A 14,754-nucleotide genomic window follows, 5' to 3' on the forward strand; every position below is an offset into this window, starting at 1 on the left:
CTCAGAGTTTATCCGGTGCCAAAATCCCTCGGAATTTATTGCCCACCCTTACACACAATGGATCGTTACTTTCAAACAATTGTTATCACGTTGTTCCGCGCTGCCGCATACGGTTCGTCGATGTTGAGCGCCTGAAAAAAATGATATGTCTCCTTGTCATAAATAATGCCTCCACAATGAGGGCTGATGTATTCAACCAATAATTTCGTGATGCACTACCGCCCACTCATCACCATTTTGGGTACCGCTGGTATCCTACAAGGTCACCTTCAGAAGTATCGCCAACGGGACAGGGCCCGAGGGGTCGACCGAGGGTTCTTCTTCTTTGGTCGTGCAGGACGCGAAGGTATAAGGATGTGGATAAATGATGAATAATGACCTTCGCCGGCTAGTGACGGCTGATGCGCGTCGAACCGAGCGAGAGGAGAGTCCATCAATCAACTATTCCTTCGATAGTCCCGCTCGCGTCAACTGCCGGAGGCGACTTGTGCCGCCTGCCCAGGCTCGACCGTGTGCCATTTGTCTTTCACACCACGCTGCACGGTTAAAATGATCGTGGTCTCCATCGGGCCGGAAGGACCCCTCAGGGTGCATGGTGACGTGGCGTGGGGCCAGTTTGGCAGATCAGTTAATTTCTCCGGACGTAGTCCGGGTGGATTAATGGTATAGCGCTGCGGTTTAACACGCCGCACGTCATTGCGCATCGTGTTGAATGTTGTACCATCACCGGTGGTTGTTCTGTCAACGATTCTGTTTTTGTATTAAATTCCGTTTCGCTGCTGGCTAGCGTTGCTAGATCCTGTTTCAGGTTAATTATGGCTTTATTCAGTGCCACAGTTTGTGCGTTTGGCTCCTGGATTGTAACAGTCATGCCGATTCTTGATCCTTACATGTCTTACACAGGTCCCGGGATTACCGTAGAGCTGATGCGCTGAATGTTTGCACCGTTGCAGTCGCGCCATTCGAAATAATAGGTTTTTGTTTACGAAATAGACAACGTAACGACATAAAATAACGGCGAACACTATATCAGCAATTGAGCTACTTATTTGAAAAATCAGTCACATGTCAGTCACATATCCTAACCTGGGATTAGCACTGCTTTTCATCAAATCTGACAACAGGTACCTTCCCTTCTGTATGGAAGAAAGCTTAGATGATCGCTACATGAAGGCCAAATTATATGTATGTTTCGTTCAAGAACAATTTTTTCGTCAACTAACATGTCTTCGTACCGTCTTCGTCTATCAACATCAACCTATTGCAGCTTGCCTATCCATGTTCAACCGCAACGGACACTGGTTCACAGGTGGTAGATGTTTCTTACACCGATTTCAGTCTGGCGTTCGACAGGATGCCTCATATGGCAATTTGACTGAAAAAATGTCTAAGATTGTAGTCTGATCGTTCAGGGGGTTCCGTTTATTCTTTCGTGTACAGCAATTCATGTGACGATGAATGATATATAGTTTGACCGCATCGCAAGCAACTCTGGTGTTCCACAAGGATAGTTCCAATCTTGGAAGGTTACTATTTATGATTTTTACGGATGATTAAAGCTTAGTGCTGGGTGGAAAACCCCAATTCAGTTTGTGCTGATCAGACAAAGAAGACGATTTTCATGAAGATAAATATTCTGTCAAATTGTTCCAAATTACGGGGTCTTTTGGATCAGTTTATGCGTTGGAGTTGTTTATATGGCAGTTAATATTGAAAAATGTAACGCGATCTCTTTAACGAGTCTAATGTCCCAATTTGACTTAATTCCACGGTACTGACCGTATGTGATCACGCGTTGTGTTACGTTTGAATGGAGAGTTTTCTGTTCTACATTTTTTAGTTTTCTCTTCTCGTTAGTGTTCTATATTCTCTCTACTGGTTTGAACTTAACTCAAGTTCTTTACAGTCATCACCACTAGTTGTGTTTGTTTTATCGCAATACCGAGCCCAACTATGCAACTAGCTGCCTACTACTGGGCATCTACGCCCCTTGAGCACAGATGACAGTGGCCTACGGTTGAGTGATAAGGCAAAGGACAGACGTTGTGATAAAGTTGCCAATTCACCAGACGGTCAGCGAATTAAGTGACCCATTAATCTCAATTTATCACGCGCTCAATCGTGTACCGTCAGTGTTACACTTTAATATGGTCTGAACAGCAATTCGGAAATGTCCTTGAGTTCTTTGATCGTGGGTTTGGCATATTGTTACGTTTTACTAGTTTTTAGAACGCAACCACTATTGTAAACTAGATTCGAACTAGATTCGAGTGCGTTATTTTCGCAACAATAGGACCGCCATTACGCCTGAGAAGTAGAGCCTGTAGAAGGAACTGAATCAACAGTTTCTAACAGGAACTTCGTTTCGCCCAATATATTTTTTTTGTAAACGCCCGCCACCTTATAAAGATTTGCTAGTCTGGAACGACTGACAGATTTGTGGTGAGACAGTTCTTGGTTCAACTTTCTCGTGAAGTTTTTACATCACATTTTCGTGATCATGTACTAGTCTAATTGTCCGAAGAATAGCACAATATAAAACCATCTTGCGTATTTTTGTCGTAGTTTCACGCTTCTGCGGACTAATTAGGAACCATAGGAACATAGTTCTAATCTGAGTTCCACATCAATTTAACACTTCATTGGTTGTATCATGTATTTATTATACATTGATTACACATCATTAATTGCGGGTTTGTGATCCGCGAAATGTGTATGCAGATATCACAAATGCAATGCATGTGGATAATGCAGTGGGCATTATCACAGAGCTTCCTGATTAAGACATGTGTAATCGAAAACAGAATTGGTTTTGATAATGCTTCGATGGATGAAAAATAGATCAAGGGGCTTAATAATTTAAAGTCACCTGCTGGCAACCGCCACAGCTGCTCATCAAAAATACATTCCGCAATTATAACCCTACAGCAAAACGAGTGCTTCTCGTGGTCGCCTTTGGTCTGCTTGCGTTCGCCAATCGGCAATCGGCACGAAGACGTACCGCAAGCTATCGATTGCGGTCCCACCGACAGGTGCTTCACCCGCAGCAAACCAATGACCGACTTTAAACGGGTCTAACAAATAATTTATTTTCCACGTAACCGCCCCGTAGCTGGAGGTTATTTTTAGTACAGAACGATTCCGCCTGTTGACCCGTTCGTCCGACCACGTGGATTCGGCTTGGCACATAAATCGCGGGCGCAAGTTAATCGTCGACCAAACATCGCTCCCAGAGGCTCACGGTAGATGCAACCGGGTGCGAACACTATACACACAAATCAAATCAATTTTAATTCGATTCGACATAAATATGTAGCGTGCGCCATCCGAGGTCTGGGTGCTGTGCTGGGCAACATTATCGTCCACCGATGAGGATGAGCACTTTGGGCCGATAATCTACCTACATCGGCGTTACGTAATCGGTTCCATTTGCAGCAACGCGGCAGCATCTCGCCCGTACTTTTGTGGATCGCCGAGGTGCCAGCGCCAACCAAGAGCTGCGTCCTGGCTCTCCCCCATATCCTTGGTTCGTTAATGAAAGTTTAATGAGGAAAATTGATTTTCTTTCGGGAGGCGACTCCCACGTATTGGGTAATCAATTTTCGCATCGATCGGTTTGCGTTAGTGTGTGTGTGTGTATGTGCGTGAATGCGTAAAAGGTTTGGCATGATTTTTTTATTGCGTATTGACGTTTCATTGTAATTGACATTGTATATGTAGCGCAAGATATCACGAATCGTAAAGATCTAAAAATAACAACATGTGCAATCAAACGGAAGAAAAACATCGAAACAACTTAATAATGCTTAGTAAAATAGTGAAACAATAACAAATATGATAAATTTACAATATCGAAACTTAACAAACGCAACAATTATCTGTTAACTGTCAGAAGAAAGCCAAACTTCACTGCAGGGTGAGTACGAGAGTGGTTATTGAAATATTTTGAATTGGAAGACCATAGATATGGTGAAAATGTGCCAAACGTGCCAAAACAATTTTTAAATCAAAAAGAAACAATGCAAAAATGTAAGCAAATACAAATGTATTTTTAATAACCTTGATATGATAGGAAATAATGTCATAACATATTGTAAATGTGAAAAAAGATCGCTAATAATCTTCGTAAGCTTACAACGCAAGAGTTTTAAAAGAGTAACCTTGGAGATTCCTATCAAAAATCGCCATAGGATGATTATAGAATTGTCAAAAGCATACAATGGTCGCAGGTCGTTGTTGAATGGCCTCGCATAGGTCCGCAGTGTCGTAGCATCTCCTTCGACAATTTATTTCCATTTTACAGCGCACGGGAAATACTGTTTCGTTCAGACTGGTTGCCAGATGCAATTCCCACCATTCGTGTGGCCCCTTGCGAACCACGTCACGACCGTCCCAGCCACACACCCGGGACCATTGCTGAAGGCGAAAGGCCAAAGCAGCAATTATCTTAATTAGATTACATCCGACCATAAAAGATACTATTCGTTTATCGTTTCACTGTACCTTTCTCTTTCCCTTTTATATCTCTCACTGTATCTTTCTTTCTCGTTCTTGTTCACGCTTTTCATGATGGTCGCCATGCCGAACGCAAAGGAAATGTACTTCACGCCGCTCAATCTCACACAACTCGCACAATTTACAGCAGCTATGGTCCCAGGGCTCAGGCCATAGGACTCCCGACACCATCGTAAAGGTGGCAAACGATTCCGTGGGATGGTTGACGCTGGTGGGAACTGGATTCAGAAAAGTAGGACAAAAAATGTGAACCACGAAACGCACCGAGAACGTCACCAATACCAACTACGGTGTAGATGTGTGAAGACGGAAGTGCTCGAGGAATTCGATCAGCATGAGCACGAGGCGCACTCAGCCGAGCTGAATCAACAGAGCCGGAAATGGTTCTGACACCAAGAAAGTGATGGAAAGCCACAACACAGTCGTTCACTCCAAGAGCTGTCAATCCTTTAGACCGGTGCGTGGCACCACTCCAAGGTGGTGGAGATGGTAGGAAGCGGGCCTCCACTGGCCGCCAGGTTGACAATGTGTGCGTTCAGAACATTGGGTAATATTTTTATGGCATCTAACACTCTCGACCAGTGTCTACGGGCAGGATACTCGTTATCCTTTTCACAGGATCAGCAGGAGAAACTTGTGCTTCGGATGGTCTTTGTTGGTGTCGGTCGGTATCTTGGTTTTCCTTGTTGGGGGGCAAGCATGGCATTATACGAGAGGGCAGCCGGTATCGACAGGTCTCCCTGCTCGCACTGACTTTTCGTTTTATGGCGACCCACACAAAGTAGATGCGGGAATGTTGCGCGAAAGAAGGTTGAAAGTAATGTTTAATTTTATGGCATTGCAGCGTGAACTTGGGCAGTCCAAGAACTGCTGACCTGGCGATGCTTGCCACGATGATGCTTTTGACTTTTCGTTTCTTTTCATACATACGTCCTGTGTCCCAACGACAACATTGTCCGTTTTGGGGTGTTTTTTGCCTGAGTAGAATTAATTAACAGGAAGATGTGTCGGGCGTACGAGAAATTCTACCAACTTCAATCTACTGCTGATAGCTTTTAAGACCGTTATCTAGAGGTTTGACCTTGTTAAAGAAACTTTATAGAAACATAGAAAAACAAAACGTTTTTAATGATCTATTCCGTTCGACACTGCACGACTGCAATGGAGTCGGAAATGTTACGTTCCAAACAGGTCGATAATTAATAAAAATAAGCATTAAATTGCAACACTTGTCATCAAAAGCATATTCGTTGAGTCAATTGGTTGGTACGTGTTAAGTTGAAATCCAAATCTTAAGTCAAAAACCAATCTATTGCTCCATTTTTTTATCTAAGAGGAATGGCCTGGGTCGTATTTATTAGGTTGGATAATATAATCCTTGACATTCTCGGTAGATTACTATAGTGATCGGTATCTCGTAAAAAGTATTGATTAAACAATTTCAACTTTATGCTCGTTGTCAAAATGACATTTCATACACAGGACCATTACTTCTATACGAGAGGCACTATTAAGCTACCTTTAAAATGGCAACAAATTATGCAACAAAACGGTGCATTCATCGGTACCAAAGATGGATCTATCCATGGTCAATCGATACCATCGGAAACATTTTAAATTAAACTTTGAATTTCACCCAAAAGTAATGGATTTCGTTAATACCCAACCTAATATAAGTTATTCTAAATTAATTTATTGCCTTTCAGGATTCATTCACGAAGGACAAACTATTCGAATACTTTGTACCAAGTCAGGAAATATCTAATGTCATGGGTAATGGATTGGATTGCGAATTCACATGGATGAATCGGATATTTACATCATCACGGGTCGTCAAGGTACTTGAGATGTTTCATCTTTTAATAGCATATTTGAGTCATTTCATATATTTTGCTAACTCCGTTCGGAAACAACATGGTTTTGAACCCTAATTACACAATCGAAAACTGAATGAATTGAAAGGTAGAACCGACGTTACTTTACGAATGACACAATAAAATTCAATTGACTCCGAAACCGGCTGGCAACGCTGAAAGTGGACACTTACCGGTGTAGAAGAGCAGTCCATTGGGCTGGCGTGTGCGAAAGTACAACGTGATGGCATCCTGAGCGCTAACGATCGGTTCGCCGCCCGTCTGTCCCAGGTCGTACGAGAGGAACTCCGTCCCACGGAACGTTGCCTCCGATGGTGCCTTATCTGGGGAGGGATTGGAAATGCGAAAAGCGTGAGAAAAAGAATAAACCGTCAACAACTTGCTTAGGAAAGTGTTAGGATGGGCTGCACAACTTGATTCCCTATTCCTGTGGGTTGGTGGCTCCAGGCTCCGAGCGGCCATGTTTTAATGTTTTATTTTCCACTTTCATTTGGAATTTGGACACATTTTTGCACAATTGAGTTACCAACACCATTACCATTGCGTTTTGCAATGCAAACTCGTGTTCCTCCTCCTTCCAGTGATCCTACCGATGTCCACGGCGATGAGTTATGATAGCTGCATCTTCTCCTGCGGTGACTAACTCTGCGAGATTCTTCTCGCTGGGGAGTCTGCAGAAACGGTACCGAGTCCGTTCCGCACGCCGTCGCTGAGCTGAAGATGTGAAATAAATCTTTGCTTATCTCGCTTCCTTTATTTGTCTTCAATTTCCGTGTCCGCAAATAAATCATAAGCTGGGCGCGCGAAGATGTGTCGAAGATATGGAAGCGGCTTTTAAGACCATTCCACTTTTCGGTATGCCTTTTGGCAAACTTGTGATACCGCCGCAGGGGTTTGCCAATGAGAGATATGACATCAATGGCAAAACATGTCCGCTGACGTCTCTATAGTAAGGCTAGGGAAAGTGTCGTCACTCATTAAAGGTAGGGAAAGGATGGGAGCTTCAATCCGTAGTGCAAAAGTTAAGACATTCGACCTCTCAGTCACATGTGCTTCGCAGTTTTCCTGGGCTACAAGATTCGTCTGAAAATTACAGGCTTTTAAAGGAGCTCGTTAGAAAGTTGGCCGCCAAGATGCGGACGATGAGCCCTACAACAGTCGATAGTTGGAAGTGGTCGTTCATTTGGCAATTAAAATCAAGAGAGTCCGGAGTGCAGCGAGCGTTGACGAGAGATAAGCGACGCGCACCCCGCCAAATCCCGGGGCCAGAAGGGCTCGTTGGGCTAAAAATTTTAATGATGTTCCAGTTTATATTTCAACCCATTTGCTCGGCAGCTAACGAACCAGCCTCAGACTACCCGGGGTCCTGTCGGCTTCTCGAACGTCCGAAAAGGTTCCAGAGGCCCGGAAAGGCCATTCGCTGGAGACAGTCGCCGCCACTGGGCACTGGGCCGGTGCTGACGGTTGGTTCATTGCCAAATTTTATTATTTTTATTATCTTTTTACGATTATTTATCATGTGAGCCGGATCGATGCGGCCCGGTAGCACGGCAGCAGCAGCTCAGCAGCGACATCGGCGTCGACGGAGAAGATCCCGTCCGTGGCTGGGTGGAGGCATTTACGTTGTGCGCTATCTATGGGAGGCCCGTTGACGGTCGAGGGTAAAAGCGCCGGCTCTGTCGCTACAGCGACACAAGCAACCCGAAGGACAATTAATCTTATTTGCCTGAGTTCATAGACTGGCAAAGCACGTCCAACGCAGCAGTTGCTCCGCTATCAGCCGTGCTAGCTCGGGGCTATTGGAGGGTATTTTTAAATAGTTCCAAAGAAGAAGGCTCTCGACAACTGCTACCCTCGGGATAGCGGCTCTGAATCTCGAAAGTGGTATTGTCACTGTTTCACTCACTGACAAGAGGAGAGTTTTAAATGGTTTCCTGCTACCTCTTTTAATGAACGGTTTTAATAAACTGATAATGAATTTGATGATTTGTTCAGTTCATATTTTATCTTTTCTAATAATTGTTTGGCGACCATAGTTGAGAGGAAAGGTAGTTACATTGAAATACTGTTAATTGTTTCTTAAATATGGAAAGTTTTCACTAAGTACTCTAATACTTTAAATCTGCATTTCTAAAATAATGTTCTAACGGCTTTGCTGGACAAAACGGCCCAAAACGCAACCAGGAAAGTTTTTGAATTGTCCAAAAATGGGATGACAGACTGCCAGCCGTGTCACTATTGCGCCGCCAACGAACGTCAACTATGATTAATGCTTGATTTTAAGCGCCATAAAATGGAAACACTTTAAGTGATGAGGAAATGCAAAGCACCTCGTTTCGCACGCTTGTACCAGTGCCGCACTAATAGTGATGCGGAATGCATTTTCGAAACAAACACAGTCTGACCGTGGCTCTCAGTGGCACGCCGACCATAAACGCTTTTAATAAATTGTTTCCCCGACACCGCGCATCGCGTACTACCGAACGCGTGCCACAAAATCGGTCCATATCCGGGAAGGTGACGTCCAGCCGAAGAGATTGATTCACTTTCGGAACATCCCGATTACGTGGGTTCATCGTGCGGAGCCCGGGCCAGTCGGGCCACTATTTGCCACTGCATTGCAGCAGCTGTACACCGGCTGGTTGGTCCGGAGACTGATTTATGCTGAAAGCACACCATCCTGCAATCGCATGGGCATCGCATATGGCGAAACCGTAGTGCCGGCCGGCGACCGGATTCAGCACTTCGATCGTTGCACCCACTGCCTACGTTGCGGTTCCACTTTAAACACACACCCCCCTGGGTTGGGGTCCATGTTTGGGCCATGTGCGACCTAAATTGGTCCCCCTCGTCATTATCGGACGCATCTCGCTGACGGTTAAGGTTGGGTTTGAGGGAGAGACGGCACGGCACGGCGGCCACTGGCCTACCGCTGGCCATCGCTTAGGGTGGTTTGATGTTTGAATGCTAAAATTTCAAAAAATCTTTTCCAACCGGCAACGCAACGCAACTGGCAGCCAAACCGCATCGAGGCGTTGGCACTTAATGGACGAAGCAGAACAAAATGAGGTTACGCGACAATAGGACACACCGTATTTGGGGTGTGTTACCGCACGATTAAGCTAGCCAGCGGAGCTGCAGCAGCCGAAGAACATAAATCGGGAAGCATGCATTTCCGGCTCCGGAACGCCCGTGCACTGGGACGCCGTGAACAATGGTGCGCTAAAAAGCGCGCCAGACTGCCATTTTAGTTTCACGTAACTTTTCACGCTTTCAAAACGCGGGAGGTCTGTGTTTTGTGCTTGAACGGGGTAGAATCCTCAGTTTATGTCTAAGCATTATGTGAATGTATAGCCTATGGACATACCAATCACCAGGCGGCTCCATTTTGTGAGTGTTTGTCTTGTTTGCCACGAATATCTGCTTCTACTCGGTAACAATAGTACAGTTGATCAGCAAAAAGGGTTCATGGTTCATCGTTAATGCTTATGAAATTCGTACGTTGCCGGATTAATGCACTTCTGCTGCATTATCTACCATTAACCAGGAGCCTCCATTACATTCATGTTTGAACTGTTTAGTCCACCAACTGCTCTTGTTGAGTTATACTAATGTGACTGTACAGAGGAAAGGTTCCGTGTGATTATACCGTTACCCAATGGTTCAAAGAACTCAAGTTTGTCGAAAGAAATAATTCCTTCTCTCGGTTGCGTAATCTGTCACCAACCAGGCGCCTCCATTGAGCGCCACGCGAAAAGAGTGCATCGTCGAATGGGATTCTATGTGTTGATCTATTTTGCAATCCGCCACTTACGAATATTGAATACTGTCGCGTGCAGAACCGTTTCTATCACACTCGAAACTTAGCACATGGGCCAATGAGTCCAAACGATGTTTTAGGAAAATATTTTTCCAATGTTGATTGTGTCCTGCACGAAAAGTGAAGAACACTTTTCAAGCAATTGTTGCAGTTTGAGAGTTGGGTTGGAGTTCCTTAACAAACCGAGTTTTTGAGCTATGCTTTTTCAAAATTTCCGTGACTTATGCAGACCTATTGGCCATCTACCAATGGTTGTGTCTCATCCGGTGCACTTATTGACCCACCGCGTGTCAGGCCACCGCATCCCGCTTCACGTTGCAATGGCTGTGCCGAAAGCTTTACGTGGGAGAAATCCCGCCAGTGGAAAGGATACGCCCGCCGCGACAGGGGAAACCCGTAGCCGGGAAATGTTTACGACTGCGTGCACCACAAGCGTGAGCTCCGCACTTTAGTGCAGTTTTCCTGCTTTCGCACCGAGCTGGATGTTTTAAGCCAGGAAGAAAAGAAAATGGACCCAGGGAAAATGTGCTTTCCTTGCGCATTGGCCGTAGAGCCGAGCGAAAGATATAGTTTACGGTGAGTTGGTTTTCTTGCGGAATCAGAAAGCTTGTCGCCGGCGCTTGGGCGTTCGGAACTGCTCTTTGACGATGGCGACGACAACGATTGCTTCCGGTTTATTTTCATTAAACTCCATCATCTCCCGGAGCCGGCGAAGCTGTAAAAGCGTTCCAAGCGAGTCTTTTGTGCGTCGCTCGGTTCGGTTTAGGTAGTGCCCGACTTTTTCGCTAGAAAACCCGCCCCCGGGCTGTCATGTTTTCTCATGTTTGCACTGTTCCCCGTCGTGGACCGTTCGTGTCTCGTCGAGGACGCGGACTGGCCGGGCTTCGGCTGAGAAATATTGTGTTTATTTTTAGTCTTTCATCAACCACCACCACACGGTGGGGCATCTTTGGCAATAACCCGAGACGTGCTCGGTGCACACTCCGCCGGTTGACTGGCGGAAAAGCATTTCCAGCAGCATACCGGCGGAGCGGGCCAGACCGGTGATCAGAGGGGTTCAAAAATGTTCAAATACTCTAAGCGCGCACGGTGGCGAACGATAAAATGTTCCCGCCGAAAGGCACGGGGACATTATTTCGAAGCTGGAGCCGGCGGAGCCGCGGCCGGGGGCACGCGGGTGCTAAATATAGGACTTACATTGAAGGACGGGCGAACGGTCGCTTTGCTGCCGAGTGGATGTGATCTGACATGAAACAAAATTAAATCCGAACAGACACTTGTGCAAATTGTGAAAGATTCTACGCCGGCCGGCCAGGCCCCTCCAGGGACTCACCTGCGCCATCGCAACGCGCGACCGATGTAAGTGGTGGAGTGAGCTTAAACACTCTCCAAGGACGCCCCGGCTTGTCCGCCTGGCCGGCTCCCGTTATCTCACTCCGTTTGCATGCATTCAAAAATTCAATTTAAATTCTTGGCTGCATACCCGGCTAGCTGGGTCCACCGTGGGGTGGGGTGACGGGGAGGGCAGGTCCTTCCCACCTACGAGTGTCCTAGTTTATTGCCCAACCAGCCCGCAACCAGGTTGGTCAGAGAGCCCTTCGTCCTCTGCGGCCCGTAAGATGCCCTGATTTGAAATTCATATTTATTACGGCCCCGGATGGGTGTGTGCAGAATCCTTGGAAATGGGACAAGGTTGTGTAATTGTCTGCTCCTCGGGTCAGCCTACTCCTGTGCGCGGCACCTTGCGTTTCCGTCCACCTGAGAGATCGGCCTGAGAGGTCTGGTGCAGGACTCTTTCTGACCGGTTGATTTACGCAGCTAAGGGAGCAATGCACATTCGACACATTGCCCCCTGACGATCGGTGGAAGATGCCTGTACTATCTGGTACCCAGGTTCTTATGCCGGGATTAATTGGATTACGTGATTTAGCAAAAGATGCAGTCGACCACTTTCGTCCGCATTAGATCCGCTCGCTCAACAATCACCGAGACCGAGACCATGTTCCGGCTTGTACCGGGCACTCCCGGGCACCCATCAAAGCACTGTAAACCGAGCCGTGTTGCTTACAATTTTCCAACATGCATTACCGGTGCTGGTGCTAGCGGGATTATGTTGCGAACTGGCGTGCGGCTAATTAACTCGACTTAACCGTACAGATGGCCCCGTGTCTGCCTTCGACAGGCACGCAACGACCCGCGCCAGGACCGTGCCCGTACCGTGGCCCATTTAAGGTACTCTCTTTCAAGGACATAACGTTACGGATTTGGCGCAATTTAATGGCTCGGCTGTGCGATTAGATCGCCCGCTGGCCAAGGGGAAGAATTACTGACCAACGACGGATTCGATCGTGGCACGGATGATCAATCAAGTTTATTAAATTACGCTTGCCCCGTTTCATCGTCCGGTTCGCTCCGGTGGTGCCAACTCGCACGCCACTCACACAGGCGCACACCCTGCCAAAAAGAAAACGGTCCAACGGAACGAAACAATTACACAACGGCTTTACGCCTCGCTAGGTGCTGGTGAAACGATTTATCAAAGTTCATCTTCCACGCCAGCGTTGGTCACTACGTGGCCCGGTAATTACTGCACCTCGCACGGTAGGTTGTGCGGGGCGTTTACTGTTGACCATCTTTAAAGGTTTTTTTGTGTTTGTGCGCAATGAATTCCTATTTTTCGATAGACACTCGTTAGGCGGTTTCTGTAAGTTTTTGGTAAACGATAATGTGTGACGAAAATATAAAAAAAGTTTTATGCCAGGGGAGAATTAACTCCTAAAATAATAAATGTAAATTATATTGTATGATGCCTCGATAGCTGGCAACAGAACATATATAAACGAACCGCCGTAAACAATCGTTGGAAGGGTTATAGCGATGAAAAGAACAAAAAACACAAATACCACGAGAAACGGGTACACAGAGATTTGACACGGTTTACGTAACGACCGTCAAGGCCACGGCTGGAGCAACCAGAATCTTGGACCCGGAATTACCCCGGAAGCGGTTCTATTAAAAAACTCGACTCCTTTTTTCTGACCACCGCACTGCCGATGACAGAACCGGAGCCATTTCGGTCCATTCTCGGCACAGTGCCTCTCGATGACGATAATCATAAATTGATTACGTTCGTAAATATCCATAAATTCACAGATCATCTGGTGGGACCCGGAGCAAAACGGGTGGGCTGTGCACCGGGGCACCCACTATCAGTTTGCGGTTGTCATTTCGTCTCCATGGATGAATATACATATTTGCTGTTCCCTCCGTTCTGTCGTGCGGATTGTGGCGGCTTTCCGGATTCGGGCACTGCACAACTTTCGGCGGTGGACCATAAACCGGGAAATCCTGTCGCAGGAATCCGATAGGGTCGCCCCATTCGCTTGAGCGTCGCAGGGGCAGAGTGGAGCGAGTTTGTTCGAGGGTGTCCTTCGATGACAGGGCGCTCATATTGTCGAACCGTTTGGGGACAGCATGTAGCAGCATAAAGTCGAATAAAATAAGACGTCAGCGTAGCGCAGCGCTCGGGTCTGGTTATCGAGACTTTGGCTTTTGGCGTATCGGAGCTCAACAAATATTGCAGTCTCCTTATCGGCTGCGGGGCCGCACAACTATTTTCAACGATTTATTCATCTTTGGTCATCGTTTTCTTGTAAAAACACTAAACACTACACACAAATATGGCTTAGGTAACCTTATAATGCTTCAATAGTTGTTTTTTTGCACTAAACTTTTGTTTTGCACTTTTTAATGTTTAAATCACTCATGAAAGTTATTCTTTCATAAACTTTTGCAAAACATTCGATCGAATCGACATTTTGTGCAAATGGTAACCAGTGCGTTAACGTTAAAGTTCAAGAGCAACATGAGCCATATATAACCATTTTAGTAATTTCAAACTATAAACATATTTCATAAAGCGTTAGAATCCTTTGCAACATTTGCGGAACTTCGAGCTACACACCACGGCGTTCAAGGGTACTTATTGGTCCCCGGCTTCCGTAGTCGTCCGTAACGAACCGCCAGGGATTACAGCGTGCGAGGATTTCGAAGGAGCGACAAATACCGCTTTGTGGTTACCGAAAGCTGCTTTATGTCCTTTGCGATTGTTTTGTGACCGTGTGTCCTGCGTTCACCGTTCGCACCGCGCGGATTAGGCAGTCATGTTGGCGATCATACGGGGTGGGGTTGGGATAGTTTGGGAAGAGCGACGAATCCGTCATACATACCGCGCTCGCAGTACGTTCCTTCGTATTCCAGGTTCCGGCACTCGCAGATCGGCCCGGAATCGGTTGATATGCAGATGCCGCCGTGCTGGCAGGGGTCGTGGCGCTCGCACGCATCCGTGACGTTGCTTCGTAGTTGCTGCAAAGAAAACCCAAAAATGGGCGCGACCAAGAGAAAGCGGAAAAAGGCTTGTTAGTACAGCACGGATTTGTGTTTCTTCTCGAGATCGGGATAAGAACGGACACGAAAGAGGAGGAGGCCACGACGCGCGGATGTCTAGCAAATACGCAACGACGAATATACAGTACAGGGCACACA

General features: G+C 46.4%; 1 protein-coding gene across 1 annotated transcript in view; it reads right to left on the reverse strand.

Annotated features, from left to right (window-relative positions):
• The window catches only part of LOC128270466 (neurexin-1), a 94,223-nt gene that overhangs the window by 32,382 nt on the left and 47,087 nt on the right, over positions 1–14,754 (reverse strand). Inside the window, exons 5-6 of the mRNA XM_053007868.1 lie at positions 14,439–14,574; positions 6,563–6,712 (exon numbers count right to left, since the gene is read on the reverse strand). Of these exons, the coding sequence (XP_052863828.1) occupies positions 6,563–6,712; positions 14,439–14,574 (286 nt within the window). The remainder of the gene's footprint in view (positions 1–6,562; positions 6,713–14,438; positions 14,575–14,754) is intronic.

The sequence above is a fragment of the Anopheles cruzii genome, chromosome 3, assembly GCF_943734635.1.
Source record: "Anopheles cruzii chromosome 3, idAnoCruzAS_RS32_06, whole genome shotgun sequence".
Taxonomy (NCBI): domain Eukaryota; kingdom Metazoa; phylum Arthropoda; class Insecta; order Diptera; family Culicidae; genus Anopheles; species Anopheles cruzii.